This window comes from Heloderma suspectum, chromosome 5, assembly GCF_057233095.1.
Source record: "Heloderma suspectum isolate Gila_16-S chromosome 5, 16-S_ref, whole genome shotgun sequence".
NCBI lineage: Eukaryota > Metazoa > Chordata > Lepidosauria > Squamata > Helodermatidae > Heloderma > Heloderma suspectum.
In genome coordinates, this window is record NC_139462.1 from 124,298,123 (window position 1) to 124,319,559 (window position 21,437).

General features: G+C 42.2%; 1 protein-coding gene across 21 annotated transcripts in view; it reads right to left on the reverse strand.

Moving 5' to 3' along the window:
• Window positions 1-21,437, reverse strand: part of TSPAN9 (tetraspanin 9) — a 311,820-nt gene that overhangs the window by 130,513 nt on the left and 159,870 nt on the right. For 10 of the 21 annotated variants that reach the window (XM_084859959.1, XM_084859965.1, XM_084859966.1 and 7 more), the window contains one exon: window positions 2,775-2,972. The exons of 10 other annotated variants lie outside the window; for them this stretch is intronic. In XM_084859959.1, the coding sequence (XP_084716085.1) occupies window positions 2,775-2,972 (198 nt within the window). Of the gene's footprint in view, window positions 1-2,774; window positions 21,369-21,437 lie in introns of those variants that run through there. One more of the 21 variants, XM_084859960.1, reaches the window with a different exon arrangement.

A 21,437-nucleotide genomic window follows, 5' to 3' on the forward strand; every position in this document is an offset into this window, starting at 1 on the left:
TGGCCTTCCCAGGCACATATTAAAAATGTTTAGATTGATTGAAGATTCAGAGAAAGGCAGAAGTATGTAAGGTTGCTAGAGAGAGAAAGCAAAGAAGCAGAGCTGTTTCTATCTGTTCAGCTATGGTTATCCGCAACTTGAAAAGCAGAAGACAGCTAGTGAACCCCAGATATATACTGAAGATGCTACTTCATCAGACATCATGCAAGTAGATCTCAACATGTCTGCCTCAAAAGAGACAGAAAATATCCAGGTACAGGCAGGGGCAGGGCATGAGAACACCCCAGCTGAAAATACTGAGGCAGCTACCAGTACTCGAATGACAGGAAAAGGTGGATGTTGGGAACTACATATTGAAAGTGAATCCCCTATCAGATGTGTTTAAATCTGAGCTGCTTACACAATACTGGACCCCTACAGAAAGTTATGACTTCAGGCATGATGGTACAGGTCCAAGAGCATTTTGCCATGCATGGTTTTCTAAATATTCCCTCGGTTAGCATACTCTGCTGTTTGGAAAGGACCTGTAGGTTGTTATTGCATTTTATTTCCCCAGCCAGTAGTACGAGCGGTACAGGGCACATTCATTACCAAAGTCTGTACCAAGCACAAAGACTTCAGTGAAGCTGTACTCAAAAAGTGGATGGCGTAGTGGTTCACATGAAGATACTTCTAACTTCCTTTCTGTTATGAACAGGAAAAAGGTGTCAACTGAACAGCAACTTAGGGTGCAATCCTATGGCCGTAGGCTGTGTGGATCGGCCCTGTGCTCTGCACTCGGAAGAGCAGCACAGAGCAGGGACAACGGGGCATTCCTGGGGGTGGGCTGGGGCAGGGAGGTCAGAAATGCCAGAACGACACTTCCTATGTGTCATCCGGCCACCTCTCCCTGTGCTCCAAGGTCCCATGGCTAGACAGCTGAAATTGGCTGTCTAGCCATGAAAGCAAAGCAGTGGGAGGGAGGAGGAGATCCGCTCCTCACTCCTCCCACCTTGCACTGGATAGGTGGTCACCCCCGGGTTCGTAGGCAACCATCAATCACAATAGGATTGCTTCCTTAATAAGTCATATGCAAGAGCTATATAGAGCGAAATAAACAGAACCTGTACTTCATAATATCAACCACTGTGTATTGTGAGTCACATGACCTTGCTCTTCATGGTAAGGCCATGAAGATAACAGATAACATGATAGACTTTTTACAGTTTTGTGTTGAGGAAGGGCATGAAATATTTTTTTAAAAAATTGGAAACTGGGGCAGGTAATGCTACGTACACATCTACAATAATGCAGTATGAGTTAATAAAGTTGTGTGGCCAAATTTTGAGGGAAGATATTGTTGTGAAGGCTAACACTTCCAAGAGATTCTCAGTTTGAGCGGATGAAACAGCAGATATTTCTGGCATGGAACAACTGTCTCTAGGTGTAAGGTTTGTGGAAGAAAGGGATGGGAATGCATCTGTACATGAAGAATTCCTTGGATTCATTTCAATTTCAGACCAAACTACAGTGGGCATAGCCAACACAATCTTATCTTCCTGTTCTGAGTTTGGACTAGACCTCAATAAGTGCATTGGTCAAGGATATGATGGTTGTTCAACCATGCCAGGAAAACAAGGTGTGTGGTTCAAGCACAAATCAGGGTAATCTGCCCTCAGACAACCTTTGTCCACTGCTTATTCCATAGACTTTAAAGCATCTAGACAAACCATACAACAGAAAAACCATCCCAATCAACCCAACAATCCACAGAAGAGTTCTCCATCTACATTCCCTACTTGGATTCACTTATTGCCTCACAGAGGACTCGTTTCAGTGATGAAAAACAACCTGCTTACAGTTTGCTGAAACTACATCCATCTCAGATGTGCCACACTGAAAAAAAGACTTTCAAACCCATGTCAATTCTATTCAGGAACTTTACAAATTTGAAAACTTTGGGGATGAATCTGTTATTTGGTATGAGTAGTGGACAAAAAGACATACCAAAGAAATACACCCATCATTGTGTGACATATGCAACATGACCCTTACTGAATCAAAATATGTAAATACACACACTCAGGAACAGAAATTATATATATACATGGTTATACATATGCAAAAAGGAAAAAAAGGAGGGGAGGAAGAATAGAAAAAGAAAAATGGAGAAGAAGAAGAAGAAGAAGAAGAAGAAGAAGAAGAAGAAGAAGAAGAAGAAGAAGAAGAAGAAAGGAATAAGCAATAGAATGCAATGTAATTAGGTCTGGCATGTCACCCAGACTTGATATCAGAAAATGCCAGTGCAACACCAGAACAAGACTTGAAAATACTGACTAGCAGCCCAAAAAAAGAACAAAGAAGAAAAAGTAGCTGAAGTTCAGATTCAAGGAGCTGAGGGAGACAGCCTTAGTTTTAATTTTAATGCCAGTAAGAAATGATTCTGCAAAATCAGAACTTAAAAACTTCTTCATCTGGCCTTCAAAATATGCAAAATGTGGCAGGGTATTTAATGTGATATTGCAAATTAATTTGCTTTGCCAGGTTTCTCGCCTTGGTAAATCATCTTCTTCTATCAGCAATTTCTTTAGTATAATCAGGAAAGAACATAATCTTATCATTGGCTGGCCCCCATCGAAACTCTCTACTCTGTCTCGCTGTATGCAGCAGATATTCTTTAGTGGAGGCCCGTAAAAACTGAAGATAACTGGCCCCACTCTAGAGCCTCGTATAGAACCAGGAACATGATAAGCACGCTCAATATCAAGTGGAAAATCAGAAGGCGAAGCCAGTACCTCACAGAGAAATTTATCCATAAATTCGGCAAGACGGAGATCTGTAGCCAGCTCTCTAAGGCTGAGAATATGCAGATTAGCTCGCCGAGTGAGGGCTTCTAATTGAGAAATTCGAGCAGATAATACACTATGAGAGGCATCCATTGCAGTTTTGTGAGCAGTGATTCGGTCTTCAAGTGCATTAACTTTTGATTCCATCTGTTGAAGACAAATATACATTGAATCTTCAGACCCTTGAAGAGTAGTGATGGAATCCTGAATTGAGCTGCTTTGACTGAAAAGATAATTGCAAAGACAATTTTTTTTTATCAAAACAAGCAGCTCCTCTCCCTCAGTTTCTTCTTTAGAAACTTTTGCTGGGGCCCCCACTGGTGGGGTGGGCAGTGTTCCCAAGCTTTTCTTTCCTTTCGGTGTTGCCATGCCCCCTCTCACCTCCAGAAGCACAACAAGCAGATATAAATGTAGGGAAAAAAAAAAAAGCTTAAGCAAGGTTAATAGCAAATACCCAGATAACACAACAGTCTCAAAGAGGCATTTTTAAAACTGTAACTCAGGAGAGACGCAGCGAAAATCCTACACAACGCCATCTCCAACCGCAAGTTTGATTAAACATAGGTTATATGTAACTATCACATTAAACTTAGGTTATTAAGGTTGTGTGTGTGTGTACATATATATGCATGTGTATGTGTATATATAGATGTATATATCACCAGATAAAATTACTTAAAATACCCATTTTTTAAATTATTTTTTATCATTATTATTTCTTGCTGGTTACATTTGCCTGTTTGTAAATTTGCTCTGTGTATGTATTCAATATGCGGGACAGCCTAGCTGAGTACTGCAGTTGCACATTGGTCCAAATGGAAAGCAAATGTTTTTATGTTTTGTTTTTGTTTTTATTTTATTTTTTGGTTTGTTGGGGGGGTTAGCACTGGGGGGCATTAGATAAAAGATGTGGACCCAAACTGGATTATTTTATTTTTATTTTGGGTTTTTAAATTTTCATTTATTGTTTATATTTTTGAATAATATTAATTTTTTCCTCAGTTTCTATGCAATAAGAACTATTCTGATGATGTTTGAAATGGTTAGTCCTAAATGTAAACTTAGGCAAACTTAAAGGCAAAACTGAAGTACTTTGGCCACATCATAAGAAGACAGGATACCCTGGAGAAGATGCTGATGCTAGGGAAAGTGGAAGGCAAAAGGAAGAGGGGCCGACCAAGGGCAAGATGGATGGATGATATTCTGGAGGTGACGGACTCGACCTTGGGGGAGCTGGGGGTGGCGACGGCCGACAGGAAGCTCTGGCGTGGGCTGGTCCATGAAGTCACGAAGAGTCGGAAGTGACTGACTGAATAAACAACAACAAAATGTAAACTAAGGATGTATTTCTTATACCACTTATGTTATACAAATTTAGTTATTTGTTGTAAATCTGGAAAGATGTGTTTGGGTGGAGGAGCAAATAATTTGCTTTTGCTTTTTCAATGCTTAACATGACTTCATGGAATGTCAAGGGGCTGCAAAATGTAAACAAGCAGAAAATAATTCTTTCTAAGATAAAAGAGCTTAATGTTGACATGGCCTTTTTACAAGAAACCCATTTGATGGCTGCAGATGGACAGATGTTGCAAAAGGACTGGGTTGGTGATGCTTATGCCGCAGATACTTCAACACGGCGTAAAGGGGTTGCGATTTTAATTCATAATTGACTTCCTATTTCAGTTCAACAGGTGATTCTTGATACTAAGGGGTGTTTTTGATTCTGGTAGGGAAGCATATGGGTAAATTATCAATGTATATGCTCAATGCATATGGGCCAAACATTGATTCCTCCGGGTATGTTTCGTGATTGTTCTGCTAAACTGATTGATATTGCTTATGATTATTTGATTGTGGGTGGGGTCTTTAATGAGGTCTTAGATCCTTTGCTAGGTAAGAGTACAGCTTCTACTAAGACCCAATCGGCTGTGAGACTGGCACTCCAGGCTTACATGAAGGAATATGGTTTAACTGATGTTTGGAGAATTTTACATCCTGCCAAAAGAGTATCATAGAATTATAGAATAGTAGGGTTGGAAGGGGCCCGTTGGACTCGAGGGAGTATACTTTTATTTCACCAGTTCCCCATAATTGCTTTAGATTAGACTATTTTTTTTATCTCTACATCTTTAGTATGTCAAATTAAAGACTGCAAGATTGACACACTGGTAGTGTCAGATCATGCCCCAGTATGCTTGGAACTGCAGTTTTCTGACACTCCTAGTCTTTGGCGCTTTAATGTTTCTCTTCTCAATAATGAGAATTTAAAACTCAGATGTTAGCTGAACTAACAGAGTATTATAATACTAATGAGGGCACGGTGGGTTCATGTAACATTGAGTGGGAGGCGAGTAAAGCTTTTATAAGGGGTTGAATTATTTCTTATGCTTCTTATCAAAAGAAACTTTAAAAAACTCAACAGAAGTTTTTAAATAAGAAGTTGAAATCTCTTATAACTCAGTTTGCCACTTCCCCCAGTGCACAACTTTACCTAGAGCTGCAGAACACTAAGCATGAGCTGAATAATATTCTTTCACAGCAGGTGGAATTTGCTGTGACTTGTTTACGAGAGAAATATTAGGAAAATGGTGAACATCCTAGTAAGATCCCTGCACATCATCTTAAACAGCATCAACATCAAAAGATCATTTCTGCTATTAAAGATGAGAGTGGCAAAGTATATACTTCTCCTATAGACATAAGCTCTCAATTTTTAAAGTTTTATTTGATCTTTGCAGCACCAGTAACAAGATATCAGAGCAAGATATGGATGCTTTTTTTCTCAGATTAATCTTCCATGTTTAGATTTTTCACAACAACAGCTTTTAGCTCCTCTGCGTTTAGAGGAAATTATGAATGCAATTATGAAAATGAATACTGGTAAATCACCCAGTCCGGATGGATTCCCAATTGAATGGTATAAAATATTCTCCAGTTTTTTAGCTCCAAAGTTGTACTACTTCTATAACCATATTTTTGAGATGGGCTCCCTTTCTTCATCATTAAATGATGCTTATATTACCGTGATTCATAAGCCTGGCAAGGATCATACTATTGTGCTAATTATTTACCTATATCATTAATTAATGCAGATATCAAAATATTAACTTCACTCTTGGCTGATCGATTGCAACAAGTTATGGCCACATTGCTTAGACCGGACCAGGTGGGATTTATTAAAAATAGACATGGGGCTAATAATCTTAGATTAGTCTTTGATCTAGTCGCTTTAAACTCTGAAAGAACTGACCAAGCGTCCATCATTTCTTTGGATGCAGAAAAGGCCTTTGACAAAATTCATTGGAAATTTATTTTTACCACATTGACTAATTTTGCATTTCCTATAGAATTTTTGAAATGAGTTAAAATGTTATACTCAGCTCGTAGAGCAAGTTCTTTTCGGCTTTTTTTTTTTTACTTGGATGGGGCACTAGACAAGGTTGTCCACTTTCCCTATTGATATTCAACTTATATTTGGAGCCCTTGGTGCGTGCTATTAGACAAAATAGGAGTATTCATGGATTTGTCCATTTTGGCTTAGAATTTAAAATGAGCCTTTATGCTGATGATCTTTTGTTGTTTACCTTGAAACTCTAGTCATTGGTTCCAGCTTTTATGAAATTGATTACTACTTTTGGTGAATTGTCTGGCTATTCAATTAATTGGTCAATTTTGGAAATGCTGCCGATTGGAGGTAGGGTATGCTCTAGTGTATTGGCCAATTGGCAATTTTGACAGTGCCCAGAGTCCATTACTTATTTGGCAATAATTATCCCTAGAGATATATTTCAAATGATTAGGTTAAATTTAAATAAGTTGATTAATAATATTTCATGAGATATAGAAAGATGTTCTATATTTAAAGTTAGTTCATGGGGAGACATTAATACACTTAAGATGAATACTATACCTCGAATTATTTATGTTATACATGGGATGCCCATACTTATACCTGGCAAATATTTCCAAAAACTTAATGTTTTGTTTCATAAATTCTTTTGGGGTTCCTTTCCACCAAGAATATATTTGAAAGGGAAACAACTTCCTATTAATGAAGGTGGGTTCGGTTTTCAGGATCTTGCTACATACCATCAGGCTTATTTGCTGACCTGTACTAAATTTTGGTCTTTTCCACTCAGATTTGATTTTATACCTTGGTCAGTGTTGGAATCTTATTGTCTGGAGCCTCTCTCTAAATGGATGGCATTAGGTTCTTGGCATATTAAGGCTGATAGAGCTCCTCCCATAATCTTGGCAGTTAGGGACGTGTGGCTTATGTCACGCCAATTACAGTCTGACCCATTTTCCAATGCCAAATTGACTTTATGGGGAAAGCCAGATTTAAGAACTGGAAAGAGAATATTCTTGTGGTGGACCTGGACAGATAAAGTGATCTTTACCCTGGATCAATTATTGGGTGTTGATTTTGAGTTTTTGCTATTTTCACCTTTGCGAGATAAATTTGATTTGCCTGCTACAGCAGAATGGCAGTATTGGCAATTGAAACATTTGAAAGTATCTAGATTTGGTCCTGCTGCTTTTACTGCCTCAGAGTTTCCTTTGCTTTTGGAAAAACGTATTGAAACTGACCAGATATATGGACCCAGTATTCATGTTTACCAATACTTATTATCAATGAATAAATGATACATGTGGTCTACAGCAGGATTGGAACAGGGATTTGGAATGTCCTATTTTGTCTAATCAATGGACTGCCATTTTGGAGTCTGTTTCAGATATCTCTATGGATCTTCAGTTACGCCTTATTCAGCAAAAACATTTGTTTCAGGTCTATTGGACACCATAATGTCTCTTCAATAAAGGTTTGTCAAACTCAGCTAATTGTTGAAGGTGTAATGCAGTTAATGCTTCTCTTATTCACATGTTTTGGAAATGCCCAATGGTTGCCTCCTTTGAGGAGGAAGTTATTATACGGATAATATTATTATACGGATCAATTTTGTATTGGAAAGCTCTTTAATATTTACTGATGTAAATGTTCTCTTAAATTACTTACCTGCTTTTTGGAATGTAATACATGGTCAGCGTGAATGGATCTTTTGTGCCCTTTTGGTTGCTAAAAGACTGATATTACGATACTGGAAGAATAAAAGCTCAACACCTATAATGCAATAGATTGAAGACTTAACAATGCTAGCAACGTTTGAAAGAGTGGTATATAGGCATAACTTGCAGATGGACTTATATTTAGATATCTGGCCTGCTTCTACTGAAGTTTACGTGTAACCTATTATTTCTCTCTTTTTTTCTTCCTAGAATATTGTAATATTTGAAACTGAGGATTTCAGAATATGTTATGTTTTTAATTTTTGTCTGGTTTTGTTATTTTTTGTTTTGTTTTGTTAAAACTTTCTCTCTCTTTCTCTCTCTCTCTCTCAAATGACCCTTACTGAATATTGGCCCACTCCAAAGTGTTCCCTGCTTTTAAAATGGCCATCCTTACTGCACTTTAGCTCTCAGTTACAACTTGCACAATTGAACAATCCTTTAGCACTTTGTGCCAGGTGAAGACTGGCTACGTTCGACAATGACAAAGATCAATTGTCTGGCTTGTGTTTGTTGAGTGTCCATAGAGAAAAGCTGAAAGAGAAATCTATCCCAAGGAGAAATGTATAAAATATATTATTGACTGCTTTGGCCAAGACCCTCAAAGATTCCAGTTTTTGTTTAAAGAATGATCCACTTTGTATTATATTTTCCTTTAAGTTATGGACAGACAGGAATTAACAAAAGAAGTATGACTGGTTTCGGACCTTATGTTTGGCATTCATCACAGCCAAGGCAAATTCTATGTAAAGGGTGTGAAATTCAGCCTTAGGAATTTTAATTTGGTATAGAGTCCTGCAGTATTGTTGTTCAATGGACAAATTGAAGATATGTATCTTTCTTTTGCTTTACTCTGTTATTATGGACAAACAAAGCAATTCGTTAGAAGTTAGTTCTGAAATGTATAAAAAGGTAAAGGTAAAGGTGTCCCCAACCAGTCGTGTCCGACTCTAGGGTGCGGTGCTCATCCCCGTTTCTAAGCCGAAGAGCCAGCGCTGTCCGAAGACGCTTCCATGGTCATGTGGCCGGCATGACTGAACACCGAGGTGCACGGAACACTTACCTTTCCCGCCGAGGCGGTACCTATTTATCTACTTGCGATTTCTTGTTTTCGAACTGCTAGGTTGGCAGGAAATGTATAATCCCATACAATACAGGAAGTCACCAACAGGCACAGCCCACCATTGTTTCTTGTTGCTTCTTGTTTACATGCATGCACATGTAATGTTGTAATAGGGTTCAGTCGTATAAAGACTGCGAAGAGTCAAGTCAACAGCCTGTAGTTACAAGTCATAGATCTTGCGAGCCTCCTAGGATTTTTCTGTGGACACACATGCTAAAGTGTTCTTTTTTTACTCAAAAGTAAGCTCATGCGATGTCATAAGGATCAGGACCCCGGAGTGGTGGGTAGGCGGTTTTAATGCTTTGCCCTAGGCCTTCAGTTTCCATTAAAACTGGATGCTTTTTCTGCCAATGTAAATTGGAGGCATGGCTGGGCTGATCCAGATTGGGATCGGGGGGGGGGGAGATTCAAGTCTTCCTACCCTCCCCCCCATGCTAGGGTTCCAATCCATGTAGTAATATGTGCTCACCTTGTGAGGTCACATTCCATAACTAAAGGAATAGGCATTGCACACAGAAGCCCTCTGTATTTAGGGATGGGTGAATTCCCCCATGCATGCCGCTTGCTGGACCCCTGCCACTTGCCCAACCCTGGCGGGTGCTCGGGACAAGACACTAGACCACCTGCAGGTGCCTGGTGGGTGGCACCCAGGATCTTGCTTTCCTGTGAGCTGCCATTTTATGCAAAATTGCAGGTAAGCCTTTTACAGGCTTATGATTTTGCATAAAATGGCAGCCTGCAGCGAAGTGGGGAACCGCAAGCTTGCCCAACTTGACGCACACTGAGTTGGGCAAGTTTGGGGGTCCGTGAGCTAGCATCTAGGGGGCTGAGCTGGCGACAACTCGCTGGATTCCCAAACCAGATTCCTCCGACATCCCTAATCTGTAATAGAATTCCTCTGAAAACCTTGGAGTACCAACAGCATTCTAGCTTTGAAGTGAAACTGAACATGCCTAAAGGAATCCTCCTATGAGTTATGTCTTTATTCTGTGAGTTGACCCATGCTTTTGCTAGGTGAGTTGACAGTGAGAGATGGGGGTCTCCTTTGATGCAGTAGGGCTGAGTCGTACTGTTGCTAATGACTTGTGCTTGTAGCTGTATTTCCTAGCACCATTGTGACTGATGATGTTGCCAGTAATGAAGAGAAATGTCAAAACATGGGGGGGGGGGCGTGGAGGGAAAGGCTTCGTAGATTTTTAAGAAGCACTAAGAACAGGTATATCTTGGCAGTGTGGGGAACATATTGATTCTGAAGAGGAATGGGTTACTTATTTATATTAAAGTACATTTGTAGGCCAGTGCCTTTTCCTCTCTAAAAGGTGCTTACAGGGGACTTACACAGAGAATGAAGTTAGACAATTTAAGCTCACAAACCAAAGCCCACACCTCTTTTCTGGTGTGAAGTGATTTTGGGAGGATGCAATTTGAAGCAAGCAAGTAGTGAGTTGGCAGAGGGTGCTTAACTTATCACTCTTTTTACCTGCAACACCATAACACCAAAACTGTTTTATCCTTACCAGGCAGCTCTAGTCCCAAAGCAGCCTGCAGCACGCGTGCTGGTGGAAATCTCGATGTGGTACAGAATGAACATTTTTCTTTCAGTTTCCCAACCCATTCTGTCTGAAACAAGCGTCTCAGAATCCAAAGCAACACTAACTATCTTGTTGCATGCCTGTTCAGGGAAATCTCAGTGTGGTGGTCAATTTTTTTTTTTTGTCTCATTCATCATGGTGCAACTGAAAATCTAGAAACTTGAACTCTCATGTTATTCAGTCTTACCACAGTGCAACAGCAACAAAAACAGAATAAGGATGTTGAGGATCGGCTAGAAGAGGGCTCTCTCTCTCTCTCATTGTTCAACCTATCCTGCCAGCTACTGATGTAATCAACAAACTGCACTGGTCAACTCATAGGAGAATTCCTCTAGCAGTAAGCCTATACAGTAAGGCTCAGATGCTTCATAACGGAATATAAGATCGGGACAATGTGGGGCATGTTTGCTGGTCCCAGGCACTCCATCCCATCTGGATTTGGGCCTGAAAGGGAGTTATCAAGATATGAGAGCCAGTGTGGTGTGTTGGACTGGGAGCCAAGAGATCCAGGTTCTAGTCCCCACTTGACCATGGAAGCTCACTGGGTGACTTTGGGCCAGTCACAGACATTCAGCCTAACCTACCTCACAGGGTTGTTGTTGTGAGGATAAAATGGAGAGGAGGAAGATAATGTATGCCACTTTGGGTTCCTTAAGGAGGAAAAAAGGCAGGATATAAATGTAATAAATAATTGATTGATTGATTGATTGATTGATAAAAGGGGCATGCTACTTGGCATGAACACTGTAGCTAGTATGTCACTAAGCAGCTCTTTTCACTTTGCCACACTAATGATGTGGCATTGTAATATGGACAGCAGACACCGACTAGTGTGAAGTAGTGGGGTTCTGTGGCAGCCATCTTGGTCTGACCATAGGATAGGTTTGGAAGATTGTTTAGTTAATTTAATACTTGTGCTTTTACCATGGATAACTCACATCAGAATGAAAAGGAATTTCCAGCACAAATCCTTGCTATTCCAAAGACACGAAAATGCATAATTTAAATGTCTCCTTCTGATTCAGTAACCTTGAATAAGTATGTTCAGAAATATATTTAGTGCCATTAGGAGTAAAATCTATCTTCCATCCCTATGATTATTATAGTTCCATGATCAGAGCATACAACCTAATACAGGGCTTGTCATATCAACTTTATTTTTGTCTAGAACCCCAAGATCTACCAACCAGACCTAGATGCAATTGATACACTTAGAATTAAAGAACCATGTGCCTCTGAGCACATTCTGAGCCTAGGAATTTTGTTTTCACAGAATCATAGAATAGTAAGGTTGGAAGGGGCCTACAAGGCCATCGAGTCCAACCCCCTGCTCAATGCAGGAATCCAAGTCACAGCATCCCTGACAGATGGCTGTCCAGCCTCGTCTTGAATGCCTCCAGTGTGAGAGAGCCTACTACCTCCCTAGGTAATTGGTTCCATTGTCATTTTGCTCTAACAGTCAGGACATTTTTCCTGATGTTCAGACGGAATCTGGCTTCCTGTAACTTGAGCCCATTATTCCATGTCCTGCACTCTGGGATGATAGAGAAGAGATCCTGCCCTTCCTGTCTGTGACAACCTTTCAAGTACTTGAAGAGCGCTATCATCTCTCCCCTCAGTCTTCTCTTCTCTTGTCAAGGCTAAATATGCCCAGTTCTTTCCGTCTCTCTTCATAGGGCTTTGTTTCCAGTCCCCTGATCATCTTTGCTGCCCTCCTCTGAACCCTCTCCAGTTTGTCTGCATTCTTCTTAAAATGTGGTGCCCAGAACTGGACACAGTACTCCAGATGAGGCCTAACCACTGCTGAGTAGAGGGGAACTGGTACTTCCCGGGATTTGGAAGCTATGCTTCTATTAATGCAGCCCAAAAGAGCATTGGCCTTTTTTGCAGCCACATCACATTGTTGGCTCATATTCAGCTTGTGATCGATAACAATTCCCAGATCCCTCTCGCTTGTAGTGTGGTTGAGCCACGTATCCCCCATCTTGTAACTGTGCATTTGTTTTCTTTTTCCTAGGTGCAGAACTTGGCATTGATCCCTATTACATTTCATTCTGTTTTCTGCCCAGCGCTCTAGTCTATCCAGATCACTTTGAATTTTGTTTCTGTCTTCCAAAGTATTAGCTATCCCGCCCCATTTTGAGTCATCTGCAAATTTGATCAGCATTCCCTGCACCTCCTCCTCCAAGTCATTAATACAAATGTTGAAGAGCACTGGGCCCAGGACTGAGCCCTGCGGTTCCCTGCTCATTACCTCTCCCCAGTTTGAGAAGATCCCACTGATAAGCACTCTTTGAGCCCGATTCTGTAGCCAACTGTGGATCCACCGGATCGTTGTTTCATCTAGCCCACTCTGAGCTAGTTTGCTCATCAGGATATCATGGGGCACTTTGTCGAAAGCTTTGCTGAAATTGAGGTATATGATGTCTACAGCTTTCCCACAGTCTACAAGGGAGGTTACCTGATCCAAAAATGAGATCAGATTCATCTGGCAGGATTTGTTTTTGACAAATCCATGTTGGCTTCGAGTAATGACTGCATTGGTTTCAAGGTGCTTATAAATGGATTGCTTTATAATATGATCCAGAATTTTCCCAGGGATTGATGTCAGACTGACTGGTCTGTAGTTCCCAGGTTCCTTCTTTTTGCCCTTTTTGAAATACGGACCACATTAGCTCTCCTCCAGTCATCTGGCACTTCACCCATCCTCCATGATTGATCAAAGATAATAGACAGTGGTTCTGAGAGTTCTTCTGCCACTTCCTTTATGACTCGAGGATGAAGTTCATCTGGCCCTGGAGATTTGAACTTGTTCAAAGTAATTAGGTGTTCCTTGACCATATGGCTATCGATCTCAAGCTGCAATCCTCCCCTTTCAGCCTGTACTTCGCCTTTGCCAGGGGGGTCATAGACCCTCTTTTGGGAGAAGACTGAGCCAAAGTAGGAATTGAGCACTTCTGCCTTTTCTTTGTCATCTGTTATCATTTTGCAATACTTATTTAATAGCTGAACCACCATTTCTTTCCTCTGTCGTTTACTATGCACGTATCTGAAGAAAGCCTTTTTAGAATCCCTCGCTAACCTCAGCTCATTCTCAGCTTTAGCCTTCCTGATGCCATCCCTGCAGTTCTGTGCTACCTGCCTGTACTCTTCCTTTGAGCTGAGCTCACAGTCCTTCCACACAAACGTCCACTGCTGGTTATCCCAAGCTTTCTTCATTGCAACAGCTTTATGAGGTGCAAAAAATAATGTTGTTACTTTGTTAAACTGGGAGTCAAGAATCTTGCTGATTTACTGCAAATCACCCAGAGATGTACTAGTAGTTCCCTATTTAACTTCTGCCTATCTCTTAACTAAAAGACCTGCTTAATTAATACCTTAATACAAGAACTACCAAGAGCCAAAATGATTATATATGTATAATTGCTGGAAATACATGAAGCTGAAGGTTATTGCGTGTCAATGAACACTTGCTTAGATGAACCATTTTTTTAGCTGCACATCCAGCTCTGAACCTAAGCACTATCAGATTGGAAACACCACCACCACCACCGCCCAGTCTGAACAGTATGACAGGGAAAAGGGGTTTCGCTATTTGTCTGGGAGAGTTCCTTTTTTCCTTGTTGAAGAGAATGGGGAAAAATAAGTAATCATTATTGGATATTATTTATCATTTCTCCCTCAAATACTGAACTAGAGGGAGGTATGCTGCTTGCTGTGTAGTCAAAATGGTGCCACCCATAACAAAATTGAGTTTGGGGGAACTTTGAGATTTGCAGGAGCACAAAAAATTAAACTCCCCCCCCCCCCCATGAGATAGATTATGACTGGTCATGCGTACCAGACATGCATGAATCACCCTGTTCTATGACCATTTCTCTTTCATTCTTATCAGGGCTGGTGGGAGGAAAGCACTCCCAGGGGTTGTCTCTATGAGTGAGTTGGCTGTGTTTGGAGGTCATTTGGGGCACATGACATCGTGGCCATCTTGCAGCCATCCTGGAGATTTTCATGGAAAAAACGTTTTTTCTGAGACTACTTTTAGTCCAATTGTTTCCCTTAATTCAGCTTGTCTGTGCCTCTGTTGTGGTGTGTACCAACCCTCTGCATTTACATCGGCATGATAGCCCTGCCCAGGGATGTGTCTTTCACCTAGCTGTGACCTCAGTGACCCCAGTTAAGGGGTGTTCCCCCAATGTTTCCCCTGCATGTGTTTCCCTGATGTTTCTGCCATTTTGCAGCTGGCCGTTCAGGAGTTCCGAGCTACCTCATGGTATTTGCTTTGCCTTGCCTACCACTAACCTCTGGCAGCCATCCCCCTGAAAGTATAGGTGTGGTCTGCTCAGAAGCCTCTACCTTAAAAATAAACCCCTTAAAAGCACAACATCAAAATAGCACATTGCCGCTCCATAATGAACCCGAAATATGTGCTCCAGTTTCATCAACCACAGCCACCAGGGGCGGGGGGGGGGGAGTGGAGTTATTTACAAGTGGGGTATGAGGTGGGTGGACATAGAGTAAAAAAGGCGAGGAGACTAATGAGTGAGGTGTGTTTCCCGCCCTTGTCCAGGGTCCCAGCTGCTACTACATTATGAATGCTCCCATAAACCAGAAAGAACATTACTGCGATAAAATAATAAAGCGGATTTGGGATTTTACATAACTGAGAAACCAGAGAAGATCAAAGAACCCCTCACATTACCGCAGTAGTGGGGATACTCAATCACTTTAGTTAGCCTGCTTTCAATCTTTAACATCCCCTCCCCTTCTGTGCATGTTTACTCAGAAGCCAGAAATAAATCTTGCTCCCCTGCAGTGAAAGGATTAAAGGCTAACTGTAGTAACTCATGCTCTTTCTGCTCTCTTAGGATGTTGTGCTTCTTTGATGTTCTGTAGTTTGTTGTTATGTAAAGTCCCTTCTCCACTTTATTGCAGTAACAAGCAGTGCACACATGGGGAAAAATGGGTGAGGAGCAGTAACTCTGCAGCAGATTGCAGAGATGTGGAGAAATTGGGGTGAGGACTAGAAATGGGAACATGGCAATCCCATGCATCTCTACTGAGAAGTACGCCCCATTGGGTTCAGTGGGGCTTCCTCTCCTGTAAGTGGGTTTAGAATTGCAGCCTCCATCTCCCAGAGGAGTTCTGAGAAACAAAAAGAGGAACATTTAATGAAGAGGAGGAGGAGGATCCTTTTCAAAATGGGCAAGCTGAAATCTAAATCTGAATTTGAAGACTGAATTTGAAGCAGATTGCTGGGGTGTGGTAAAATTGGGGTGGGGGTGGGAGCTCTGGAGGACTGGGTTCACAAAGAAGTCTTCAATTTCAGATTTCAGCTTGCCCATTTTGGAAGGGATTCTTCTTCTTCTTCTTCCTAATGTCCCTCTTTTTGTTTCTCAGAATTCCTCTGGGAGATGTAGGCTGCAATTCTAAACCCGCTTACAGGGGAGGAAACTCCATCAAACACATTTTAACGCATCCCATTCTCTGGTTTCTCAGTTATTATGTAAAATCCCAACTCTGCTTGGGATTTTAAAATCCCAAGTCCACCCAGCAGACCCAGGCATGAGCTCCTCCCCAAACCACTGTTCCCAGCCTGGAGCCCCCACCACCAGCCCCCCACCCCAGGCACACCGTTTACCACACTGGCAGCAGAATTTCATCTCTATGTCACCTGGTGCAACCAAGCAGAGGGGTGCTGGCTAGTGTGCAATGTCAACCACCTATCTGTACGCAAGCGACTTCCGACACATTTAAAGGTGCACACATTCTGTTTGTGGCTAAGAAAGAACAGACTGCTGTTGCATGGTGCTTGGCATGAAGAGGTGATGGGAAGAGCAACCAGGCAGGTTTTAATCAGTATGATAATCTGATGATACTGGAAAGCATACTAGTCACAGTCAAGGCTTCTGGAAGGTCTTCGGTTGCCAGTGACAGATGTTCTTCCTTGACCACCACTTGTGCCCAACTTCCCTGCTCCCAGACTTCGTGGCTTCTTCGGCCTTCTGAATTGTGGCTGGTGCCTGGTATTCCAGGGTGAGCCACAGCAGATGTGCCCTCCTGCCACTTCTGGCATACTGGTAGCCAGATACTGCAAGGGGTTTGGAAGCTGCGAACAGAAGCTCCTCACACCCAGCTGCCATGGTCTGTTCCTGCCCACCACAGACTTCTTCAGACCACCACTTGTCCCCAACTTCCCTCCCCCATACTTTTAGCCTGCCCGTTTCCTTAGCCACTGTACACTCCAGAAGACACGTAAAATGTAGAAATGCTCTAAATGTGGGGAAATCTTCTCTTACAACTCCAGTGTTGATAAGCTCCAGAGTCTCCACACCCCGTTGTGCTCTTACATCCATGATGCAACACTTGTGGGGAGGCAGGGGTGAAGCAAGAGGGGGGCACCAAGGACATGTCTTTAACACTTTACTAACAAAACCTGTGATATCAGTGGCAAAACCTACCGTGGTTCGTGACTTATGGTTGAACCGAACACACAAAAGCTGGGAAATCAGGCTGTGGACTGTTAGGTCTCAGAGCCCTGTGCTTCAACAGTCCCGTATGCATCCCAAGGGGCTCCTGCCCTTCGTCACTTGCCACACATGTGCTGTTCCCTTTGCCCAAGGTGCGTTGTGATTTGAAAGGGGGCTGGCGTTATGGGTAGAAAAATTATTTCCTAGCTTTTGTGTATTCAGCTTAGCCATAACTCATGAACCACTGTAGGTTTTGCCATGATTTTGCTTTAGACAAGCAGCAAGGACTGTTCTGTTCCCTTTTTGAAAGATGATGTTATACTGACATGGTTCACATGATGGTGGGGTGGTTCACAAGGCACAGTGGCTTGTTAACTTTGCCGCAGGTGCTGGTCAGATTTTCCTAATTACCCTCACTGGCACGGTTTGCCAGGTTATCCAAACCCAGGTGGCATGGCTTGTTTGAGGAGGAAGCAACCTTCATATAACCCATGGGCTGTTGTTGGGTTATTTGAGTGTTGCTGCCACCCCCACCCCCACCCCCTACAGGCTAGGTTGACCAGGTTTGGATGACATGGTAAGCCACACTAGTGAGGGTAATTAGGAAAATCTGGCTGGCATGCACAGCAGGGGAAATAAGCCACCATGGCTTATTTTCCTCACTGCAATTATGCGAACCAGCATATTGTGTTAATGTGCGTCCTCAAGTATACGTGTTTAGTAATGCACACAGTTGAGAAACATATGTCACGAATCTTTAACCAGAGTCATGATGTGCTTTGGCAGCAACTGGGGTGCTCAGATAGAGAATTAACAAGAAATCACATTGAGCAGAGCTTTAGAATAATCAAATTGCAGTTTTATCCCAAAGGTAAATGTGAATGTGTGCATGAGCAATATTTAAACAGGGTTAGTGCACAACCAGCACTTGAAAAGGACTGTTTCAGATCATAAATACAGGATAGAGTCAGAGAAGTGACACAAAGTTTGGGTTGGTGTGGGTATAGTGGGTTGAGCTCTGGAGAGAGAAAGGGTTAGAACAGAGGAAATCAGTAAGCAGATATTACCTAATCCTGAGTGGAAAGGCAAAAGGGTTTCTCTTCAAACAGGGCAGTTGAGTATTTCAGGTCGAAAGGTTCTTTCTGCCAGGCTATGGGGTTATCCTTTTGTGAGTCTGTGATGGGGAACTGGGGGCCACAAATGGCCTAGCAGGTCCTTTTAACCTTTGCATATTATGTCCTTTGTACACAAGCTTGTGTGTGTGTGTGTGTGTGTGTGTGTGTGTAGGCATGAGGCTGTATGTTCCCATGAAACCCTGACTACACCAAGAGAAAAGTCACAAACATGGATAGGGAAGAAAGACTGGGGGAAGAAGAGCAGGAGTGAGCGAGCTACAATGCTGAACCTGAGCCACAGACTGAACCTGAGCTTTAGCTTGAGAATTCTTTAAAGGTTTTTCCGTAGGTGGGAGGAGTCACTCTAGAACAAAAAGGACAACAGGGAATCTAGGTAACGCTTCTTCTTTACCATGGACCCTGCTGAAAACTGAAGAGGAGATCTAAGTTAAGCTGATTCTCTACTCTGGATGCACCTGTGCAAACTCTGAGTAGGAAGTCCCTCCCTTTAAAAGGAATGCTAATGAGTACTATTATGTTTACTAGTGGTGACAGAGCTTTTGGCATGGTACTTTACCATCACTAGGGTGCTCATTGGCAAACTAAGCGGTTGTGCCTGTGGTGGCTTGGTCATGATCATAGCTAAGTATCAATGGAGGCTGGTGGCTCCGATTGTGGTGGAACTGCGAATCCATTTTGGTTTTAGCCAGAACTAGCCAGAACTCTAAAGGAGCTATCCAAAGTGCTGAATCTGTTTGGGGGATAGGGTTCAGCACCTTGAATAGCTCCTTTAGCATTCTGGCTGGTTCCAACTGAAACCCAGAATGGATTCACAGCTCCACGGAAATCAGAGCCAGCAGCCTCCACTGCTAAGTTAGGCATTTGCATGCATCTATAGGTCTCATGCTTATTGCAGGTGGGCAGTACCTCCACCTGCTGTGGGTATCAAAAGAAGGCAGTCCATAAGCTTCTACTTTCTTGCCATATATGTCCAAACTCTTATGTAACATACCTTACCCAACAAAGTCAAGATGCTAGGAATATACTTAAAAGAGCAGCAAGATTGAGCTGCTTAGTAACAACTGGCTGCTTTCCACCAGATGTCAAACTGAAGAACAAGTTGCATATTTTTGTTAGAAGATCAGCAATTTCACATTTGAGATCTTTAAGCACTCTTGGATAAATACTATTCAGACCCAATTATTTGATAATTTTAACTTGATAAAGTCTAGAGCTTCATCTCTTGTCACCACTATTTGTCCGAGTTCTTCAGACTCCCTTCCTGAAAAGGCCAGTTCAGGTATGGGTAAACGCCTCACATTTTCTGCAGAGACGACAGACACAAAGATCTACCAGCTTTTCAGGAATCTCCTTATCCTCCTTTAGCATATATTAAATTTCCAACAGTCCAACTGTATCCCTTGCTAGTTTCCTGCTCCTGATATATTTAAAGATGTTTTAAATTGTTTTAACTTAGTTTTTGGTGATATGACCTTCACATCCTTTTTTTGCATCCCTTATTGTCCCTTTGAATTTGGGAGGAGGGCTGCAAGTTTGTGCTCCTTTTTGTTCTCCTCATTTGGGCAAGACTTCAGTTTTCTGAGGCTTCCATGACTCTGCTCATTAAGAATGGTGATCTCTTGGATTTGGTGGTACCTTTCCTGATCTGCAGTATGCATACTAGCTGAGCTACTATTTAATGTGGTTTCAAATAACCCTCAAGGTTTCTGGACAAGCTTCACCCTCTTTACTTTCCCTTTCAACTTCCTTTTAACCAATCTTCTCATTTTTGAGAAGTTTCTTCTTTTGAAGTCAAATGTGACTGTGTTGGGCTTCCTTGGCAATTTTCCACATATGTAATTAAATTTCAAAATGCTGTGATCCCTGTTTCCAGTCAGTTAACAACAGTCTACTGAGACAAGAGTTTATTTATTTATGTATTTATTCAATTTCTCAAATTATCATCGTTACTCAAATAACCAGCTGAGGAAGTTCCTCTGGCTGACCAACAGATTGATGAAGGCGTATGTGCGTGTGCATGTGCAAGGTATATGAAACTTAAGAAGCTGCCTAATATTGAATTAGATCCATCTAGCCCAGTATTATTGGCAGCAGCTCTCCAGAGTCTCAGGCAGTTGTTTTTTTCTGCCCTACCTGGACACGACAGGGATCTAACCTGCAGTCATTTGCATGAAAAGCAGGGGCTCTACCACTGCACTACAGCTCCTCCTGCTTTAATGTTAGAATCCTGTTCAAGCTTACTCTTCTAAACATAGAAGGGACATGCTTATTCATAGAATCATAGAATCATAGAATAGTAGGGTTGGAAGGGGCCTACAAGGCCATCGAGTCCAACCCCCTGCTCAATGCAGGAATCCAAGTCAGAGCATCCCTGACAGATGGCTGTCCCGCCTCATCTTGAATGCCTCCAGTGCGAGAGAGCCCACCACCTCCCTAGGGAATTGGTTCCATTGCCGTATTGCTCTAACAGTCAGGAAGTTTTTCCTGATGTTCAGCTGGAATCTGGCTTCCTGTAACCATTATTCCGTGTCCTGCACTCTGGGATGATCAAGAAGAGATCCTGGCCTTCCTCTCTGTGACAACCTTTCAAGTACTTGAAGAGCGCTCTCCAATCTCCCCTCAGTCTTCTCTTCTCAAGGCTAAACATGCCCAGTTCTTCCCGTCTCTCCTCATAGGGCTTTGTTTCCAGTCCTCTGATCATCTTTGTTGCCCTCCTCTGAACCCTCTCCAGTTTGTCTGCATCCTTCTTAAAATGTGGTGCCAAGAACTGGACACAGTACTCCAAATGAGGCCTAACCAGTGCTGAGTAGAGGGGAACTAGTACTTCCCGGGATTTGGAAGCGATGCTTCTATTAATGCAGCCCAAAAGAGCATTGGCCTTTTTTGCAGCCACATCACATGGTTGGCTCATATTCAGCTTGTGATCGACAATTCCAAGATCCTTCTCGCTTGTAGTGTGGTTGAGCCACGTATCCCCCATCTTGTAACTGTGCATTTGGTTTCTTTTTCCTAGGTGCAGAACTTGGCATTGATCCCTATTAAATGTCATTATGTTGTTTTCTGCCCAGCGCTCCAGTCTATCCAGATCACTTTGAATTTTGTTTCTGTCTTCCAAAGTATTAGCTATCCCGCCCAATTTTGTGTCATCTGCAAATCTGATCAGCATTCCCTGCACCTCCTCCTCCAAGTCATTAAGAAAAATGTTGAAGAGCACTGGGCCCAGG